This window comes from Dunckerocampus dactyliophorus, chromosome 5, assembly GCF_027744805.1.
Source record: "Dunckerocampus dactyliophorus isolate RoL2022-P2 chromosome 5, RoL_Ddac_1.1, whole genome shotgun sequence".
Taxonomy (NCBI): domain Eukaryota; kingdom Metazoa; phylum Chordata; class Actinopteri; order Syngnathiformes; family Syngnathidae; genus Dunckerocampus; species Dunckerocampus dactyliophorus.
The window spans coordinates 25,381,926-25,396,325 of NC_072823.1; the positions used below are offsets into that span (position 1 = coordinate 25,381,926).

Here is a 14,400-nt window from a genome sequence, read left to right on the forward strand (position 1 = left end):
ATATTTTAAATTAAAAAGCGGGGAGATTCTCCCGTTCCTTCAAGTAACGCAACCTTCGTCCCTTAAAAATGATTTGATACGTTATTCTCTATCTTTTGGCTATATTAAATGTACTTTTCCCCCTTCCAATTCTCATTGCCTTTGGGACAAAATTCTACTCTGCACCCTGGCTCAGCACTCCCCTATAGCAATGCATAGTTTTACTCCTCTAGAAAGAGATTTTCATTTGAACTGCATATCCCATCCCTTTTTTCCACTAAAATCCATGGTCATGATCCTTTACTTTTTATTCTTACTTTCATACATTTCACTATGCTCTCGTCTGTACAAAATATGAATCATAAAAGAGAGTGATTTTGGAGAAGGGTTAAGGTTTTGCTGATTTTTTTGTTTGTGTTATGAAATAGAAATAACCTCTTTTCTGATATAGAAATATATTTTAACAAAAAACACAGGAATAATATGTAATATAATATGTAATAATATAGAAACATTGTCTCCATATGGGGGTTCATTTGAAATTTGGGTAAACAAAAAAACGTATTTTTTTATATTTGCAAGCAACCGCAAATTATTTAGTAGTCTAGTCGCGGTTGTTTGTTTACATATCCTCCACAGCCCCCTATGTAAAGCCGTTATGGCTCAGGTATGATAGACAGAATTTTTTTTAATGATCATACCCGAGTCCTTATGACTAAGCTCAAGCACACCTGTTGTGCGAGGTTAGTCTGATGACTAACCTTGCATTTAGTGTGAGTGGGTAACAAACTAACAACAGACTTAACAACTCACAAGTTCTCACATAAGTCATTGTCCGAGAAGTGTTTCTTGTGAGTGGTAATATGGCGGCCGCGTGGCTTCACAAGTCATTGACCAATGGTCTATCCAGACTTATTAGTACAGATCAGTGTTTTGGACAGGCCACAGCACAACAGCGAATGGCGGAAAGTTCCGGAAAGGCCACAGCACAACAGCTATATATATGCTTGTCGAAATAGTTGACGCAAGGGAAGTAATATGATAAGAGAGAAGTAACATGCTAGGTGTCGACATGAAAAAGCAAAAGGGAAACAGAAGGTTCGATTCCACTACGTTCGTGCAAGTCAAAAAATGATGGCGGGACGCTTTAGTGTGTCTTTTGTTCTCACCGATAAACCAATTTGACTCAAACTAACACGGTGGGTGTTGTGTTTTCATAACCGATCAATTGTCTTTGCTTCTTCTTCGTCTTGTTCCTGGTATACGTTCGTTGTTCTTTTTCGCCCCCGAGCGGTGGCATACTGTAATAGACGCATTGCATGTAAACGTCTAAACACTACTGTATGGTGGACTGACTTACTATTCATTAAAATTAGTATATTGAATGAAAAATATATACATTGTTGTTTATTTTAAAAGGACAATTATTGTCAAAAAAATTGTTGTTCTCATACAAGATAAATTAATGCCGTTCACCTACTTCATGGCACCCACAAATATACTGTACTACAGTTTCTTTGCATTGCTGACTTCAAGGCCAAACCCCAAGTAGCCCAAGTACAAATAAGCAGGAGCAAGCATTGTAAACTCATTTTAAGCTTAATTCTTATTCATAAGCAGAAAAAAATCCTTGACAAAAGTGAGGCCTGCCCTGAGGGGTGTTTGGATGATGACAGGAAGAGGAACTCATAGAGACGCAATCTCATTGGGCATTATTTTATTAACTTGTGTTGACTATAAGCCTCTGTGTTTCACTTCCTCATGCACAGTAACAGAAAGTGAAGACGTTTCTGGAAGTTTCTGTTCAGTTTTAGTCGTCGATGAGCAGCAGGTTACACCATGAGCGAGCCTCCAGGTGATTTGATGGTTGTTGTTCTTCTTCATGCTGCTGATCTCTTCACTTGTGTGTGTATGTTTGTGTAGTGGTTAGCGGTTCCGGTTTGACCACAAAGGAGCTGCAGCAGAGGTGGCGAGAAGTGAAAGGGACGCAGCGACCAAACAAAGTGCTTTTTGACATCCCGTCTAGTCGCGTTGTTGAGGAGCAGGACCCCTACTGCAAATATGTGGTGAGACACGGCAACATGACTACACATTACACTCAACGCAACTCATCTTGTCTCCGTGGCAATGCCCTGCAGGTATACCAGGTGGCGGTGATGGCCTGTGGAAGTTTCAGCGCCCATCGTGTGTGCGTGGAGCGGCGCTACAGCGACTTCTTCTGCTTCCATCACAAGCTCCTGGACGCATTTAGCGGGGAGCTGGAAGAGCTGGTGTTTCCCTGCAAACTGATGACGGGGACCGTCTGGGGGCGGGGCTTAGCCCTGCGGGACTACCTGAACCAGGTGTTTGACGTGCGCTGTGTGCGACACTCGCCTCTCGTCCCTGAATTTCTCACGGGCAAGGAGCAGAGGCGGGCCAGGGCCTTCCTACGAGGTGGGCAGTTCAAGGCGGCGCTGGAGCAGCTGCAGACAGTTCTGCAGATCCAAGAGAATCTGGCACCCTGGCAGAGGCCCACCCTGCTGGTCCCCACCCTCGCTGCCATTGCTGTTTGTCACCGGGACATGGAGGAGCCTCGGGAGGCCGTGGCTGCCGCTCACCAAGCTCTGCCCACCGTCAGACGCTGGGGAATGAGCGAGTATCGAGGGGGTCTTCTGGAGATGCTGGTGGAATTGAGCTACCGCCTCCGGCGGCCTGTCGCCAGCCTCCAGCAGGAGCTGACGGCACTGCGGGATGACCACGCAGCCTCCTGGTGCTCCCTGAAGGAGCTGGTGGTGCGAGATGTCACGTGACTGACACAAAGCAATTCATTGGTGTTCACAAGTGTGGCTTGTTGTCTTGGTTACATCAATAGGAACCGGACGTTCGCCATATTTGAAAGTTTCATTTCCTACTTGCCTGTCGTGTTGTCATATCTATTGTTTTGCAGCTTATAATTTTTATTGTTTGGCATTCATTGTGGACAGCAAAGAAAGAATGTTGTGGATATGGAAATGGCAATAAATCTGTTTTGATTAAATTTTTACATTTGTCAAATTTTCTGAACTTGTTGAGATACTGTATCAACAGGTTGCAATATTAGAATGGACACAAGGGGCAGTAATACGCCATGGATGCGTCTTGGCGATTGTCACACAAGAAGAAGACGAAACGTTATCTGCGCAGCTGCGGCGGCCATGTGGCGTTTGAGGGCTTGTAAAGCGAAGAAGGACTAGTTTATAGTTCCAGTTTATATTTTTGTCAGGAGTTTTGCTTTTCTTCAGTTAGTAATCCACGTGTGAACAATGGCGGCTGACTCTGTTAAACTCTCCAAAAATGTGCTACGGATGAAGGTACGTAACCAATACCTGTTGGCTTGCTAGCTCTTTTGTTGATGTTTGCAAACGTAACGAATCGGCATAGATGTTTAATTTCAAGATAACGCTACGGTTGTGACTGACACACATAAACAATAAGTGATTGACCCGTAAAGCGTGTGTGCAGTTCATGCAGAGAGGGTTGGATGCTGAGACGAAGAAACAGCTGCAAGAAGACGAGAAAAGAATCATCAGTGATGAACATTGGTACCTGGACCTGCCCGAGCAGCAAAGCAAAGAGTAAGACACTATCTAATCATGAAAACTGGTCTTAATTTCAGTGATGGCTGAGAGCTGCATTCCTTCTTTAGGAGCTTCATAGTGGAAGAGAAGAGTTTTGCTCCATTTGAAGAGCTTCTGTTTGGCCGTATGTCCTTCAAAGGCTTCAATCCAGAAGTCGAGGTTGGAGAAAATCTTAAAGGGATAATTTGGATTTTTTTTTTTTTTAGTTTTATGACATCCTCATCAGCGGCGTAGTGCACCAACAGTGACTTTTCCCCCACTTCGTCCGGTGAGCCGAGTTCTGGTCGTTTTTTGGTTTTTAAGAAAGTAGTTTGGTGGTGTCACTTAAGTAAAGCATTCTGCTTCTCGAAACAATATGCGTTCAAAAGACTAATTCATTTGCATCACAAAAGTGCTGCCCACAAAAAAGTCAGACCTTTCAATCGCTTGGCGTTATTTTCTGTATTTGTCATTTAGCATAAACACCATTACTTTATGCACGAGCTTTTAGTATTCAGACTAAAAGATATATGAAACACAATGCAGCACTTGAATACTTCATTTTCTTTTATTATCGTGATAATGTAATATATTCCATCAATATTAGTTATAACAACAGGTTGTCAAATAATTGTAGGGATTAAGTTTACAAGACACAAAGCTAATATGTCCTGAGTGGTCAGTTTTTCTTTTTTTTCTTTTTTTTTTGATACACTCTTCAATATTAAAAAAAAATAAAAGTTTTTCGTTACATATGTCAAGTATGTCATCAATTGCAACATTTATTTACCATACACGGCCTTTATTTGTGTGGACAGTGTCAGTACCGTTTGCATAAACTTACTCTTTCCTGTTCCACAAATTATGGGCTTTTCTTTTGTTGTGCTTTAAAATAACGTACAGCAGTAGTTCCTCATAAAATAATTATAATAAACATAATATTTTGTTGGTGTTCATGTCATCATTAAGTTAAATATTTTTAAAATATCCGTCTGGAATTCCATCAATTTTCAACATAACTTTATCAATTTGAGTTATTGCATCCACCTTTTAAATGAAACAGATTTAGCTGAGCTTATGTTAATCTAAAATGTGGTATCAATTTGTGTGGAACACATACACAACAATGGCCAAGCGGCAGCATGCAGTGATACGAAGAGAAAATAACGCCGAGCAATGAAGAGGTCTGACTTTTTTCTGGACAATGATTCGTATTAAATGTATTAGTCTTTTGAACGCAGATTGTTTTGAGACGCAGAATGCTTTATTCAAGTGACCCCACCAACTAGCCGGATCTACTTTCTTAAACACAAAACAACCAGAACTCTGATCACGGGACGAAGTGGGGGGAAAGTCACCGTTGATGCACTACACTGCTGATGGGGATGTCACACAACTTTCATGTCAAAAAATCCGAACTATCCCTTCAACGTTGCAATGCCTTTTTCCTAAATGTCCTGCTGTTCATATAAGCTAGTGGCCATGTTTTTGTCTTTAATCATGGTTGCAGAAACTGATGATGCTCATGAACCCACGGAGCACCTCGGCTAAACAAGAGGCAGACCCCAATGCCAGCCGCATGCAGACGGATGTGACGGATGAAGAAATGGCTCTCAGGTGTGTTGGCTTTTCTTTTCTGCCTTTCAAATTTAAGAGTGTATGACGACGAGCGATCACACTCTGGCGTGTTTTCAGGTATCAGAGTTTAGTGGAAAGCATGAAGAAGAAGTTTGTCCGGAAACGGGAACGAGTCACTATAGAAGAAGAAGAAGATGATGATGTCAATCAAAATGTTTTGAAAACACATAAGACAAAGACCAAAAAGTTCTTGAAGCCAAGCCTGGACTGATGCAATTTTTTGTTTTTGCTTTTTTTTTTTTTTTTTTTTTTTTCAAAAAAAAAAAATATATATATATATATATATACTGTGTATAGTTTTTGAATAATTAGTAGGGTTTCAACTTCCTGTTTCATTACGTTTTTTTTTTGGTTTTTGTTTTTAACACTTTTTACTAGTGCTGTCAAATGATTAAAATGTGTAATCATTAATCATGTTTCAAATGAATTAATATTTTAAATGCATGTCTGAAATATGCAAATTTTTACTGTATTTTATTGAAAGAAAGATAATTGGTTTATATATTTTTGCATGTATTAACAGCTCCAAATGAACTGAAAATTTCAATCAGGCTAAAAGATACCACACGTCTTAATCTATTTACCTCACTACTTTAATAGTAGCATGACATGAATCACACTTTAAAGCGTGTTATGAGCTTGCGTTGACATCACGTGATTTCAGGAAATGTACTTGTTTTCGGTGTATTTTCCATCATATTCAAATGTAGCAAGTTGTACATCCGAATTAAGAGTTACGAAGTGGGTGATAAGAATATAAGCGTGTTATGAGCAATGAGAGGTTGCGTTCAAACCATGTCATTTAAGTTGAATTCACTGAGTATTTTCTGGGATTTCCGAGCATAATTAAATGCAGTAAATTGTACTTCGCATTTAGAGTTGCAAAGTGACTGACAAGAATATCCACTTCTTGTTTTTCTTTGGCTTTCTGTTTCGATGCATAATAGACGTTGTTGTGATGTTCGCAGTGTCTCTGAATGCATCTCGCGGTCGTGTGGTGAAAATGAGGAAGTGTTTCCATGACGAAGGGACAAAAGACCACTGATCTGTATTATATATCTGGATAGCTCATACGTCGCACGCCGGAGTGCAAGCCGCTGAAGCCAAAGAGACGCCATCTTACTACTCACATCGCGACTACATTGGCACAGTGTACAAAGCAGATGAAGAGGCTCACAGAACATCTATATTTTAAATTAAAAAGCGGGGAGATTCTCCCATTCCTTCAAGTAACGCAACCTTCGTCCCTTAAAAATGATTTGATACGTTATTCTCTATCTTTTGGCTATATTAAATGTACTTTTCCCCCTTCCCATTCTCATTGCCTTTGGGACAAAATTCTACTCTGCACCCTGGCTCAGCACTCCCCTATAGCAATGATAGTTTTACTCCTCTAGAAAGAGATTTTCATTTGAACTGCATATCCCATCCCTTTTTTCCACTAAAATCCATGGTCATGATCCTTTACTTTTTTTTTTCTTACTTTCATACAATTCACTATGCTCTCGTCTTTCCAAAATATGAATCATAAAAGACAGTGATTTTGGACAAGTTTTAAAATCATTTAACATTTTGCTGATTTTTTTTGTTTGTGTTATGAAATAGAACTAACCTCTTTTCTGATATAGAAATATATTTGAACAAAAACCACAGGAATAATATGTGATAACCATAATGTGTAATAACCATAAACACATACACACACACACAGAAAACAACAACACTGAAACAAAACCATATGCTTTGGGTAAGACAACACGTTGTTTGCAATCTCAAACATACCGGTATGCATGTTCAGTAATATTATTTTCCAGAACATATATGAATGAATCCTTTTACATCAGTCATTCAGCAGCAAAAAAAAAAAAAAAGTTGTTTATCCAAATGAAGGGTCATGCCGGGTCAATTGTATGCAAACTGGCTTGCTAACTGCACGGTACACGATGCCTGCTAAGCATCATGGAAACACAGATTCTCCCATTCCTTCAAGTAACGCAACCTTCGTCCCTTAAAGAAATACATGTATCATGATATAACAAACAAGTACGGAAATTTCCTCTTAGCTATTATAGAGCTATATAAATGTATCAATTCTGGACATACATTTAATCAGAGGAATTTTACACGATCGAAAATATCTGAGATCGACAGCGCAAAACCCTTAAATTATCAATCATAAATCTACATTTCAATCATACTTACAGGTGAAATGTTCGTCCACAGCTTTTGAACTGGCTATTTGTGCAGTTAATAGCTGCACATGCAGGCATCTTAAGGCAAAATTTGTGTCCAATCGGAATTAATAAAAGAAGTTCACCACGAATGCAAAAGCTTGTGTTTCTTGCGAGTGGCAATATGGCGGCTGTGTGGCTTCACAAGTCATTGCCAATGGGCTATCCAGATATATAATACAGATCAGTGCAAAAGACGCATTTGTGAGTTAGAAATACATATGGTGTTGGAATTGCACAGCTGTTGATGTGTTCAGGTTAGATTAAAGTTATAAAAAAAGTGTCAGACTCTGTGGGGAACTTCACTTTGCTGCCGTCTGTCGTCATAACAGTGAGATGTGGCTTGCAATAAAGCGTATGCGTTTATTACGCAAAAAAAAAAATAATGTAATTAATGAAATACATTAGTTAATGCGCCATTTTTGACAGTCCTACTTTGTACACGTTTGCTGACTACCAGAAAACCTTGACTTCTCAAGTGTTGGGAAAGCGGTGTGTCTTATTAAACGCACAGGAAGTGGTCATGTGTTTTCTTGTCACTTTTTTTTTTCCGCATAAACATCTGAGCATTCTCGAAAAGACTTCTGGAACTCCAGCATGTCACAGACTGCCAACTTTTATTGTGAAAAGTGGACTACAGTAACGTGTGCACGTGAAACTGGACTACACAAAGTGATGTGCCAAAGGAAGATTGGGTTGTGGGGGGAGGACAAAGATTCACACAATGAGGACGCCGCAGCAGGGAATGTCAAGGAATGTTTTCTGTGGAAGGATTTAAGCAAAGTTCTTCTTGAGGAAGTTGATGAGGCCGTTGGTTGAGGAGTCGTGAGAGTGGACTTCAGAGTCACCTTTGAGCTCTGGTTCGATCTTCTTGGCCAGTTGCTTCCCCAGCTCCACACTAGGGGGCATCACACCGCAGGTTAGCAGTGCTACTCACTGTAAGCTACAAAAGCCAAGACCGTGGACAAACTTACCCCCACTGGTCGTAGCTGTTGATGCCCCACATGACGCCCTGCACAAAGATTTTGTGCTCGTACATGGCTGAGAGGACAGTTCTGTCAATAACCAGCGTGAAGGATTGTTGTGATTGTTCATTTAAGGTGGACGCCACTCACCAATAAGTGCTCCCAGCATGAACGGAGTCAACTTCTTGAACACGATGGAGTTGCTCGGCTTGTTCCCTTCAAACACCTTAGAAATAAAATGAAAAAAAAAGATAGGCTTAGTCATGTGATGCCTGCCAGCCAATGGAAACATCCGTCGATTGGTGGTCTTACTTTGTGAGGAAGAAGATTCTCCAGAGCGGTGCCCGACAAGCCGCTGGACTCCAGCTCCTTCCGAGCCTCCTCCGATGTTTTTCCCTTCATCAAAGCCTCCGTCTGGGCCAGGAAGTTGGCTGCAAGGATCTGCCAACATTCCAGGATTAATTTCAACAAATGAGCGTGTGAAAGTAGAATTGAAATTTGACACAGACCGATGCATTTAGACAGCTGCTCAGTGGAGAAATCAATATTGGTTGTATGCTCCGTTCAGACTGCTGAAACGTGCGACCATCATGAAGATGGTATTCTTGAACATGTGAAAGAATCTACTTCAATGAGACTGACAGCAATAACAGCATTAGCAGTATAGCGGTCTCAGTAGCGAAACCTCCTCCTCCCAATAGGCCTGTCTCTCCCTCCCTTGCAACGCCCCTTTTCCACTGTCAACAACAGGGATGAAATTATTCTCTTTATTACCATTACATTTTAATTTATGTATGCAACCTTTTTAATGCATTTTATGTCTTTCATGTGTTCTGTGCACAGTGTGTGTGACGTAGGTGTTAATTTAAGTATGAGATCCGCCACAGATCCATCACAGCTCGAACTCGTATTTATCGGAGGGCTACCTGTAATCTGTTACAAACCTAACTTTAAAGAGCAGACAGTTAGGAGCTCAAACAGGTTCTTCGGACACATTGCTGTTAGAACTTTAATAAAAATTACTTTTGCATAACACAGCAACTGAGTGTTCCAAAAGTAAGATTACTTTTCATGAACTGGTGCACTGTGGTGTAAGGAAAAAAAAAAAGAAAAGCTGATTGTATTGATTTCACTTGGTCTAACGCAACTTGCAACTGGTGTAATGCAACAGTAGGATAAGTCAAGGTCATGGTTTGTTCTGCGTGCTTGCTGGGAGGTTCAACCACACACACGTTTGCGCAGTGTGGTGAGCGCATTGAGACTTGTTACCTTGTGGTGAAGATTGTTCCTGATTGGATGCTGAGACTGAGCAGGAATGAGGAAGTCAGCAGGAATCATACGAGTACCTGCAGAGAAATAACACCAGCAGGTGTCATTGTATGTTCTTTAGTGTGCAAAATGAATGAATTTGAAATGGTGATATGTAATGTGTGTGACCTTGGTGAATAAGCTGGTAAAAGGCGTGCTGGCCATTGGTCCCAGGCTCGCCCCACACAATGGGTCCAGTGTGGTAGCTGACCCGTGTTCCTTCTTTGCTGATGTACTTTCCGTTGGACTCCATGTCTCCCTGTGGATGCATCCCCACACATTGAGTAATGATTGATCCAAGCATGTGAGATGACAACACCAAAGAAAGCAGCTAATCTTCCTCCATAACAGTCAGGTTCTGCTTCTATAAACAAGCATCATTGTAAAGGAACAATACAACAGAAATTTATAGTAGTCCCTGTACAGCTTGTATAACAGTACATTTACTATCCACAAGGGGTTTAAGGGTATATGAAAAGCATTAAGTGTTTCTTGTATCATACATATACAGTCAAACCTGTCTTAGCGGCCACCTTTATAGAATGGCCACCTGCCTATAGCAGCCACTGAAAAATCCTCCACAGCAAATTTACATGTTATAATGTAAAAACATTGGCTATGATTGCACTACATTGTCATGTAGACCTACAAAGTACACTTGGAAGAACAAGAGGTGAATAAATGTATTGCAACTGATGTGAAACTGATGAGGGGTAGGATTAAATAAGCTTTGCTTCTTCCTACCCCTTTTTGGACATGCAAATTTGTGAATTGTACCATGTGATGTGCTACTGTTTGACTCATATGCATGTTCAGGATGAATTAAAACCATGAACCATGAACCATGAACCATGATAATAACAAGCCTAGTAGTGCTGTACAACTTTTATCCGCAGTCCGCAGTGCCCTCTACTGGTGAACATTATTATTATTATTATTATTATTATTTTCCCTTTTTTTAATTTTTTTTCCCCTCTACTGATCAACATTCAAACCGGACGCCAACCTGTCTATAGAGGCCACCTGTCTATAGCGGCCACTTTTGCAGACTCCCTCTAGTGGCCGCTATAGACAAGTTTGACTGTACTCAAATCAAATACAAGAGGTCCCGAAAGGCACAGTATTTGCCACAGGAGCATAGATCCAGACATGCAGGGTACCTCCACAAGCAAGGGGGAGTGTGCATTACCATCCACCGTCTTGAAAGGCGAGGTGTGGAAGCGTGCATAACACCTCTACTGGCATGCAGCCTTGATGAGCATAGTGGTTCTCAATTATTTCCCCATGTCCCCCCCTTAGGGGACAATTTTTTCCATGTCCTCTCTGAATTTAATTACTATTAACAACTTGATATTTGTTCCTGTTCTCTCTTATGTCAGGTCTGTACACTGTCGTGCCTTTGTACTTCTTCTACTGGGTTGAACACGAAGCCTGTTGATTAGTTTGAGCACTGCTGCCACCTAGCTGGAGGCCTGTATCATTCATTCTAAAAACACTAGACACATACTACCACTACCACGTCCCTTGACAAGATATCCTGTCATAAAAATGCTTGCCCAAATGTGAGGGCCATATTCACTTTTGTTGCAGTACATGTTAAACCAAACCAAACCAAACCAAACCATGTATGCGAGGGCTCTAACCTGCTGGAAGTAGGCAGCAAAGCGGTGCATGTACTGATCATAGGGTAGCATGGCGTGCGTCTCGGCCTGGAAGAAGTTGATGTACCAGACTCCCAGAAGCGCCAGCAGGACGGGCAGGTTCTGGTCGAAAGGAGCATTGCGGAAGTGGTTGTCCTGCAGGACATCGAAAACAAGAAATGTGATGAATAATTTGTAAATACTAAAGAGAATTATGATGATAGTACCATCCAGTGAGCGCCACTTAGCAGCTGCTGGAAGCCTTCAAATCCTGACCAAAAAAATAAAAAATACATCAATAAAGTGATCAAAGATTAATACGTGATCAATGACATACCGATGTGCAGCGCAATGGAAAGACCGATGGCTGACCACAGAGAGTAACGACCTCCGACCCACTGAGGACGACATCAGCAAATAAGTCAAACCTTCCCCATGTAAGCAAACACCCGAGTGAGCCAAACTTACGTCCCAGAATTCAAACATGTTCTCCGTGTCGATCCCGAAGTCTTTGACTTTAGCCTGCGGACGATACAAGAGCACGCTGCCGTCACACACTGGCGACAAAAATGGCATCATCAAAACTTACTGCATTGGTGGAAAGAGCCACAAAGTGTTTGGCGACGGCACTTTTCTGAAAAACACCACAAACTAATTAACACGTCACGGGAGTCATACTGTATGACACACAGTCACGTGAAGTGGCCTCACATTTTTGGCGGCACTGAGGAACCATTCCCTGGCCGACTCTGCGTTGGTGATGGTCTCTTGCGTGGTGAAGGTCTGATGGGAAACATACACGTTAAGGGACAACACGTCAGAGCAAAGTAAGTAAAAGCAACAAAACACTCACCTTGGAAGCGACAATGAAGAGCGTGGTCTCGGCATTAAGCTGAGCCAGCGTTTTGGCCAGGTGAGTCCCGTCGATGTTGGACACGAACCACACGTTTGGGCCGCCCGCTGAGTATGGTTTCAGGGCTTCAGTCACCATCAGCGGACCCTAAAGGCAATGCCAGCCAGTCAGCAACACCGCTGGTTTTCTCACCATATGACCAAGAAGTCCACTTACCAGGTCAGACCCGCCGATGCCGATATTGACTACGTCGGTGATGCTCTTCCCAGTGAAGCCCTTCCATTCACCACTGCGGACTTTCTGTGAGCGAGAGCATTAAATCATCACTTTCTAACACAAGGGTCTCCAAGCACCGGCACACACACCTTTTTTGTATCAGTTGTCCAGTGCGTACATGAAGAGACAAACTTCAACCAAGAAATTCAACCATAATTATGACAGCAACTACAATGCTGTGTGTTGTGTGTGTGTGTGTGTGTGTGTGGGGGGGGGGGGGGGGGGGGGGGAGTGGGAAGTTCTTTGTTCCTTCATGATGGATTAAAGTTAAGAGGAACAATCCACACACATGCGCACACACACCTGTGAGAAGGCTTTCATTTTGTCCAGCACACGGTTGACTTCCGGCATGACGTCCTTGCCGTCGACGTGGACGGGAGCGTCGGAGCGATTACGCAGCGCCACGTGGAGCACAGCACGACCCTAAATGCACACACAGAATAAGTTGAAGCCATCAGGAGCGAGTTGCACGTGCAGCTAGCAAGGACACCTCGGTGAAGTTGATCTTGTCTCCAGAGAACATCTTCTCGCGGGCCTCCTTCACACCTCTGGACTCAGCCTACCACATAAACACACACACAGGTCAAATAACAAGTCTAATCTGAAGACACGTGACCAGGAAGTGTTGCGATGCCATTGTGGGAACACGCTCCCACAGAGTTTCAACATTCCCGCTCCTGTCAACACTGTAGTGCAGCCTGAGGGGCCCTTTCACAATAAGTGTTGCCAACTTCCTGTTTGTCCACATTTGTAAGACATGAGGTGAAATTATGGAGGTTACCATGGCAATCAGCATGGCCATGACTTCCTGGGTGATGAGGTTTTTGGAATAGTCCAGCAGAATGTCGCCATCGCTCGTCTCGACCTTCACACTAACACACACAAACACAGTAATGATTAGTTTTTCATACAAAAGCTGACAGGTTATTTTTATATTGGATTAAAGGCCCGCCCAGCAATAATTGTCATACATACATACACCAATAAGATGAACATTTTTTCTGTTCTTTATATTATTACATAAACATCTTGGCGCATGCAGCTTCGCACGTCGCCAAGCACATTAGCGCATGCGCATATATGACGTAAATCAGGTTACTAACAGGTTGATGTTAAAATAAATCCCAATCTTGTCTGAAGATGGACGTAAAAAACAACAATTCTTGATACTTTTAAGTGTTGCGTATGATGAAAAAGTAAAGGTAACTTCTTCCTGCTGGTGTCTGATAACTGAATCTTAGCAGCTACGTGACTTTAGCTATCAAGCTAACATTACCTCGTTTCGCTCACTAAACCGCCCGGAAGCTTTTTAAAATTAATGTTATGACGTCACACGTTAAAATCTGACATACACTGCCCCCAAGGTATGAAAATCACTGCAGGCGAAAAATATTTTGACTTTAACGACGTGCAGTGGCCATAATGACCTTGTGGCACGCACAGAACCTTAACGACAGAAAAAGCATCGCATAAAAAAAACATATTTGACATTTGATTTAATCATCGTTTTCGCTTGTTGTACCCACCTGAACTTGCGAAACCTCTCCGGGTCTGCAGCGAACATCTCCCTCATCTTCAGACTTCCGGACTGATCTCGGTACCACTCCTCCAGCCGCTTGTAGTTGGGGTCGTTGGACAGAGACATGACGGTGCTGCTTGGTGAAACTGGGGCCCAAACCAACGTGCGACGAAGTCGACGTGCGTTTGTGTGATTCGGTTCTGGTTCCGAGGAGAGTCGCAGTGAGGAGAGGTGACAGTGACAAGCCACACGTCCAAACCAACTAGCAGCCTAGCCCACGCCCCCATTGAGAAGACCAATGAGCAGCCGAGGCTACGCCTCCAAGTGACCACACCAATGACATCCCGAGACCCCACCTCTCCTATTGAGTCCACACCAATGAGCAGCCGGGTACCACGCCTTCCATTGACACCCCA

The 14,400-nt window shown here is 42.3% G+C and overlaps 3 protein-coding genes across 3 annotated transcripts; 2 read left to right on the top strand and 1 right to left on the bottom strand.

Moving 5' to 3' along the window:
* Positions 1-1,806: 1,806 nt before the first annotated feature.
* snx20 (sorting nexin 20) lies at positions 1,807-2,969 on the top strand. Its single transcript, XM_054775344.1, has 3 exons — positions 1,807-1,834; positions 1,903-2,045; positions 2,118-2,969. The coding sequence occupies exons 1-3, from the start codon at positions 1,819-1,821 to the stop codon at positions 2,766-2,768; spliced, it is 810 nt and encodes a 269-aa protein (XP_054631319.1). The 5' UTR covers positions 1,807-1,818; the 3' UTR covers positions 2,769-2,969.
* Positions 2,970-3,149: 180 nt separating this feature from the next.
* Positions 3,150-9,134, top strand: mphosph6 (M-phase phosphoprotein 6). The gene is made up of 5 exons (XM_054775345.1): positions 3,150-3,308; positions 3,460-3,572; positions 3,644-3,734; positions 5,065-5,171; positions 5,250-9,134. Exons 1-5 carry the CDS (start codon positions 3,261-3,263, stop codon positions 5,401-5,403), a joined length of 513 nt encoding a protein of 170 aa, XP_054631320.1. The 5' UTR covers positions 3,150-3,260; the 3' UTR covers positions 5,404-9,134.
* gpia (glucose-6-phosphate isomerase a) lies at positions 8,024-14,273 on the bottom strand. Its single transcript, XM_054775336.1, has 18 exons — positions 13,992-14,273; positions 13,247-13,337; positions 12,956-13,024; positions 12,769-12,888; positions 12,406-12,489; positions 12,190-12,336; positions 12,048-12,119; positions 11,926-11,970; positions 11,805-11,858; positions 11,674-11,734; positions 11,564-11,607; positions 11,340-11,492; positions 9,826-9,955; positions 9,658-9,734; positions 8,701-8,829; positions 8,539-8,614; positions 8,398-8,464; positions 8,024-8,321 (listed from the first exon to the last, which is right to left on the bottom strand). The coding sequence occupies exons 1-18, from the start codon at positions 14,108-14,110 to the stop codon at positions 8,198-8,200; spliced, it is 1,662 nt and encodes a 553-aa protein (XP_054631311.1). The 5' UTR covers positions 14,111-14,273; the 3' UTR covers positions 8,024-8,197.
* Between the last annotated feature and the right edge of the window lie 127 nt (positions 14,274-14,400).

Excerpts from the sequence above, each read along its gene's own strand:
- gpia (XM_054775336.1), bottom strand. The coding sequence starts at position 14,110 with ATGTCTCTGTCCAACGACCCCAACTACAAGCGGCTGGAGGAGTGGTAC. Across the intron at positions 13,338-13,991 it reads GAGAGGTTTCGCAAGTTCAG|TGTGAAGGTCGAGACGAGCG; the intron begins GTGGGTACAACA and ends TGTGTGTGTTAG. Across the intron at positions 12,889-12,955 it reads ACAAGATCAACTTCACCGAG|GGTCGTGCTGTGCTCCACGT; the intron begins GTGTCCTTGCTA and ends GTGTGCATTTAG.
- snx20 (XM_054775344.1), top strand. Across the intron at positions 2,046-2,117 it reads ACCCCTACTGCAAATATGTG|GTATACCAGGTGGCGGTGAT; the intron begins GTGAGACACGGC and ends AATGCCCTGCAG.
- mphosph6 (XM_054775345.1), top strand. The coding sequence starts at position 3,261 with ATGGCGGCTGACTCTGTTAAACTCTCCAAAAATGTGCTACGGATGAAG. Across the intron at positions 3,309-3,459 it reads AAAATGTGCTACGGATGAAG|TTCATGCAGAGAGGGTTGGA; the intron begins GTACGTAACCAA and ends GCGTGTGTGCAG. Across the intron at positions 3,573-3,643 it reads CCCGAGCAGCAAAGCAAAGA|GAGCTTCATAGTGGAAGAGA; the intron begins GTAAGACACTAT and ends TTCCTTCTTTAG.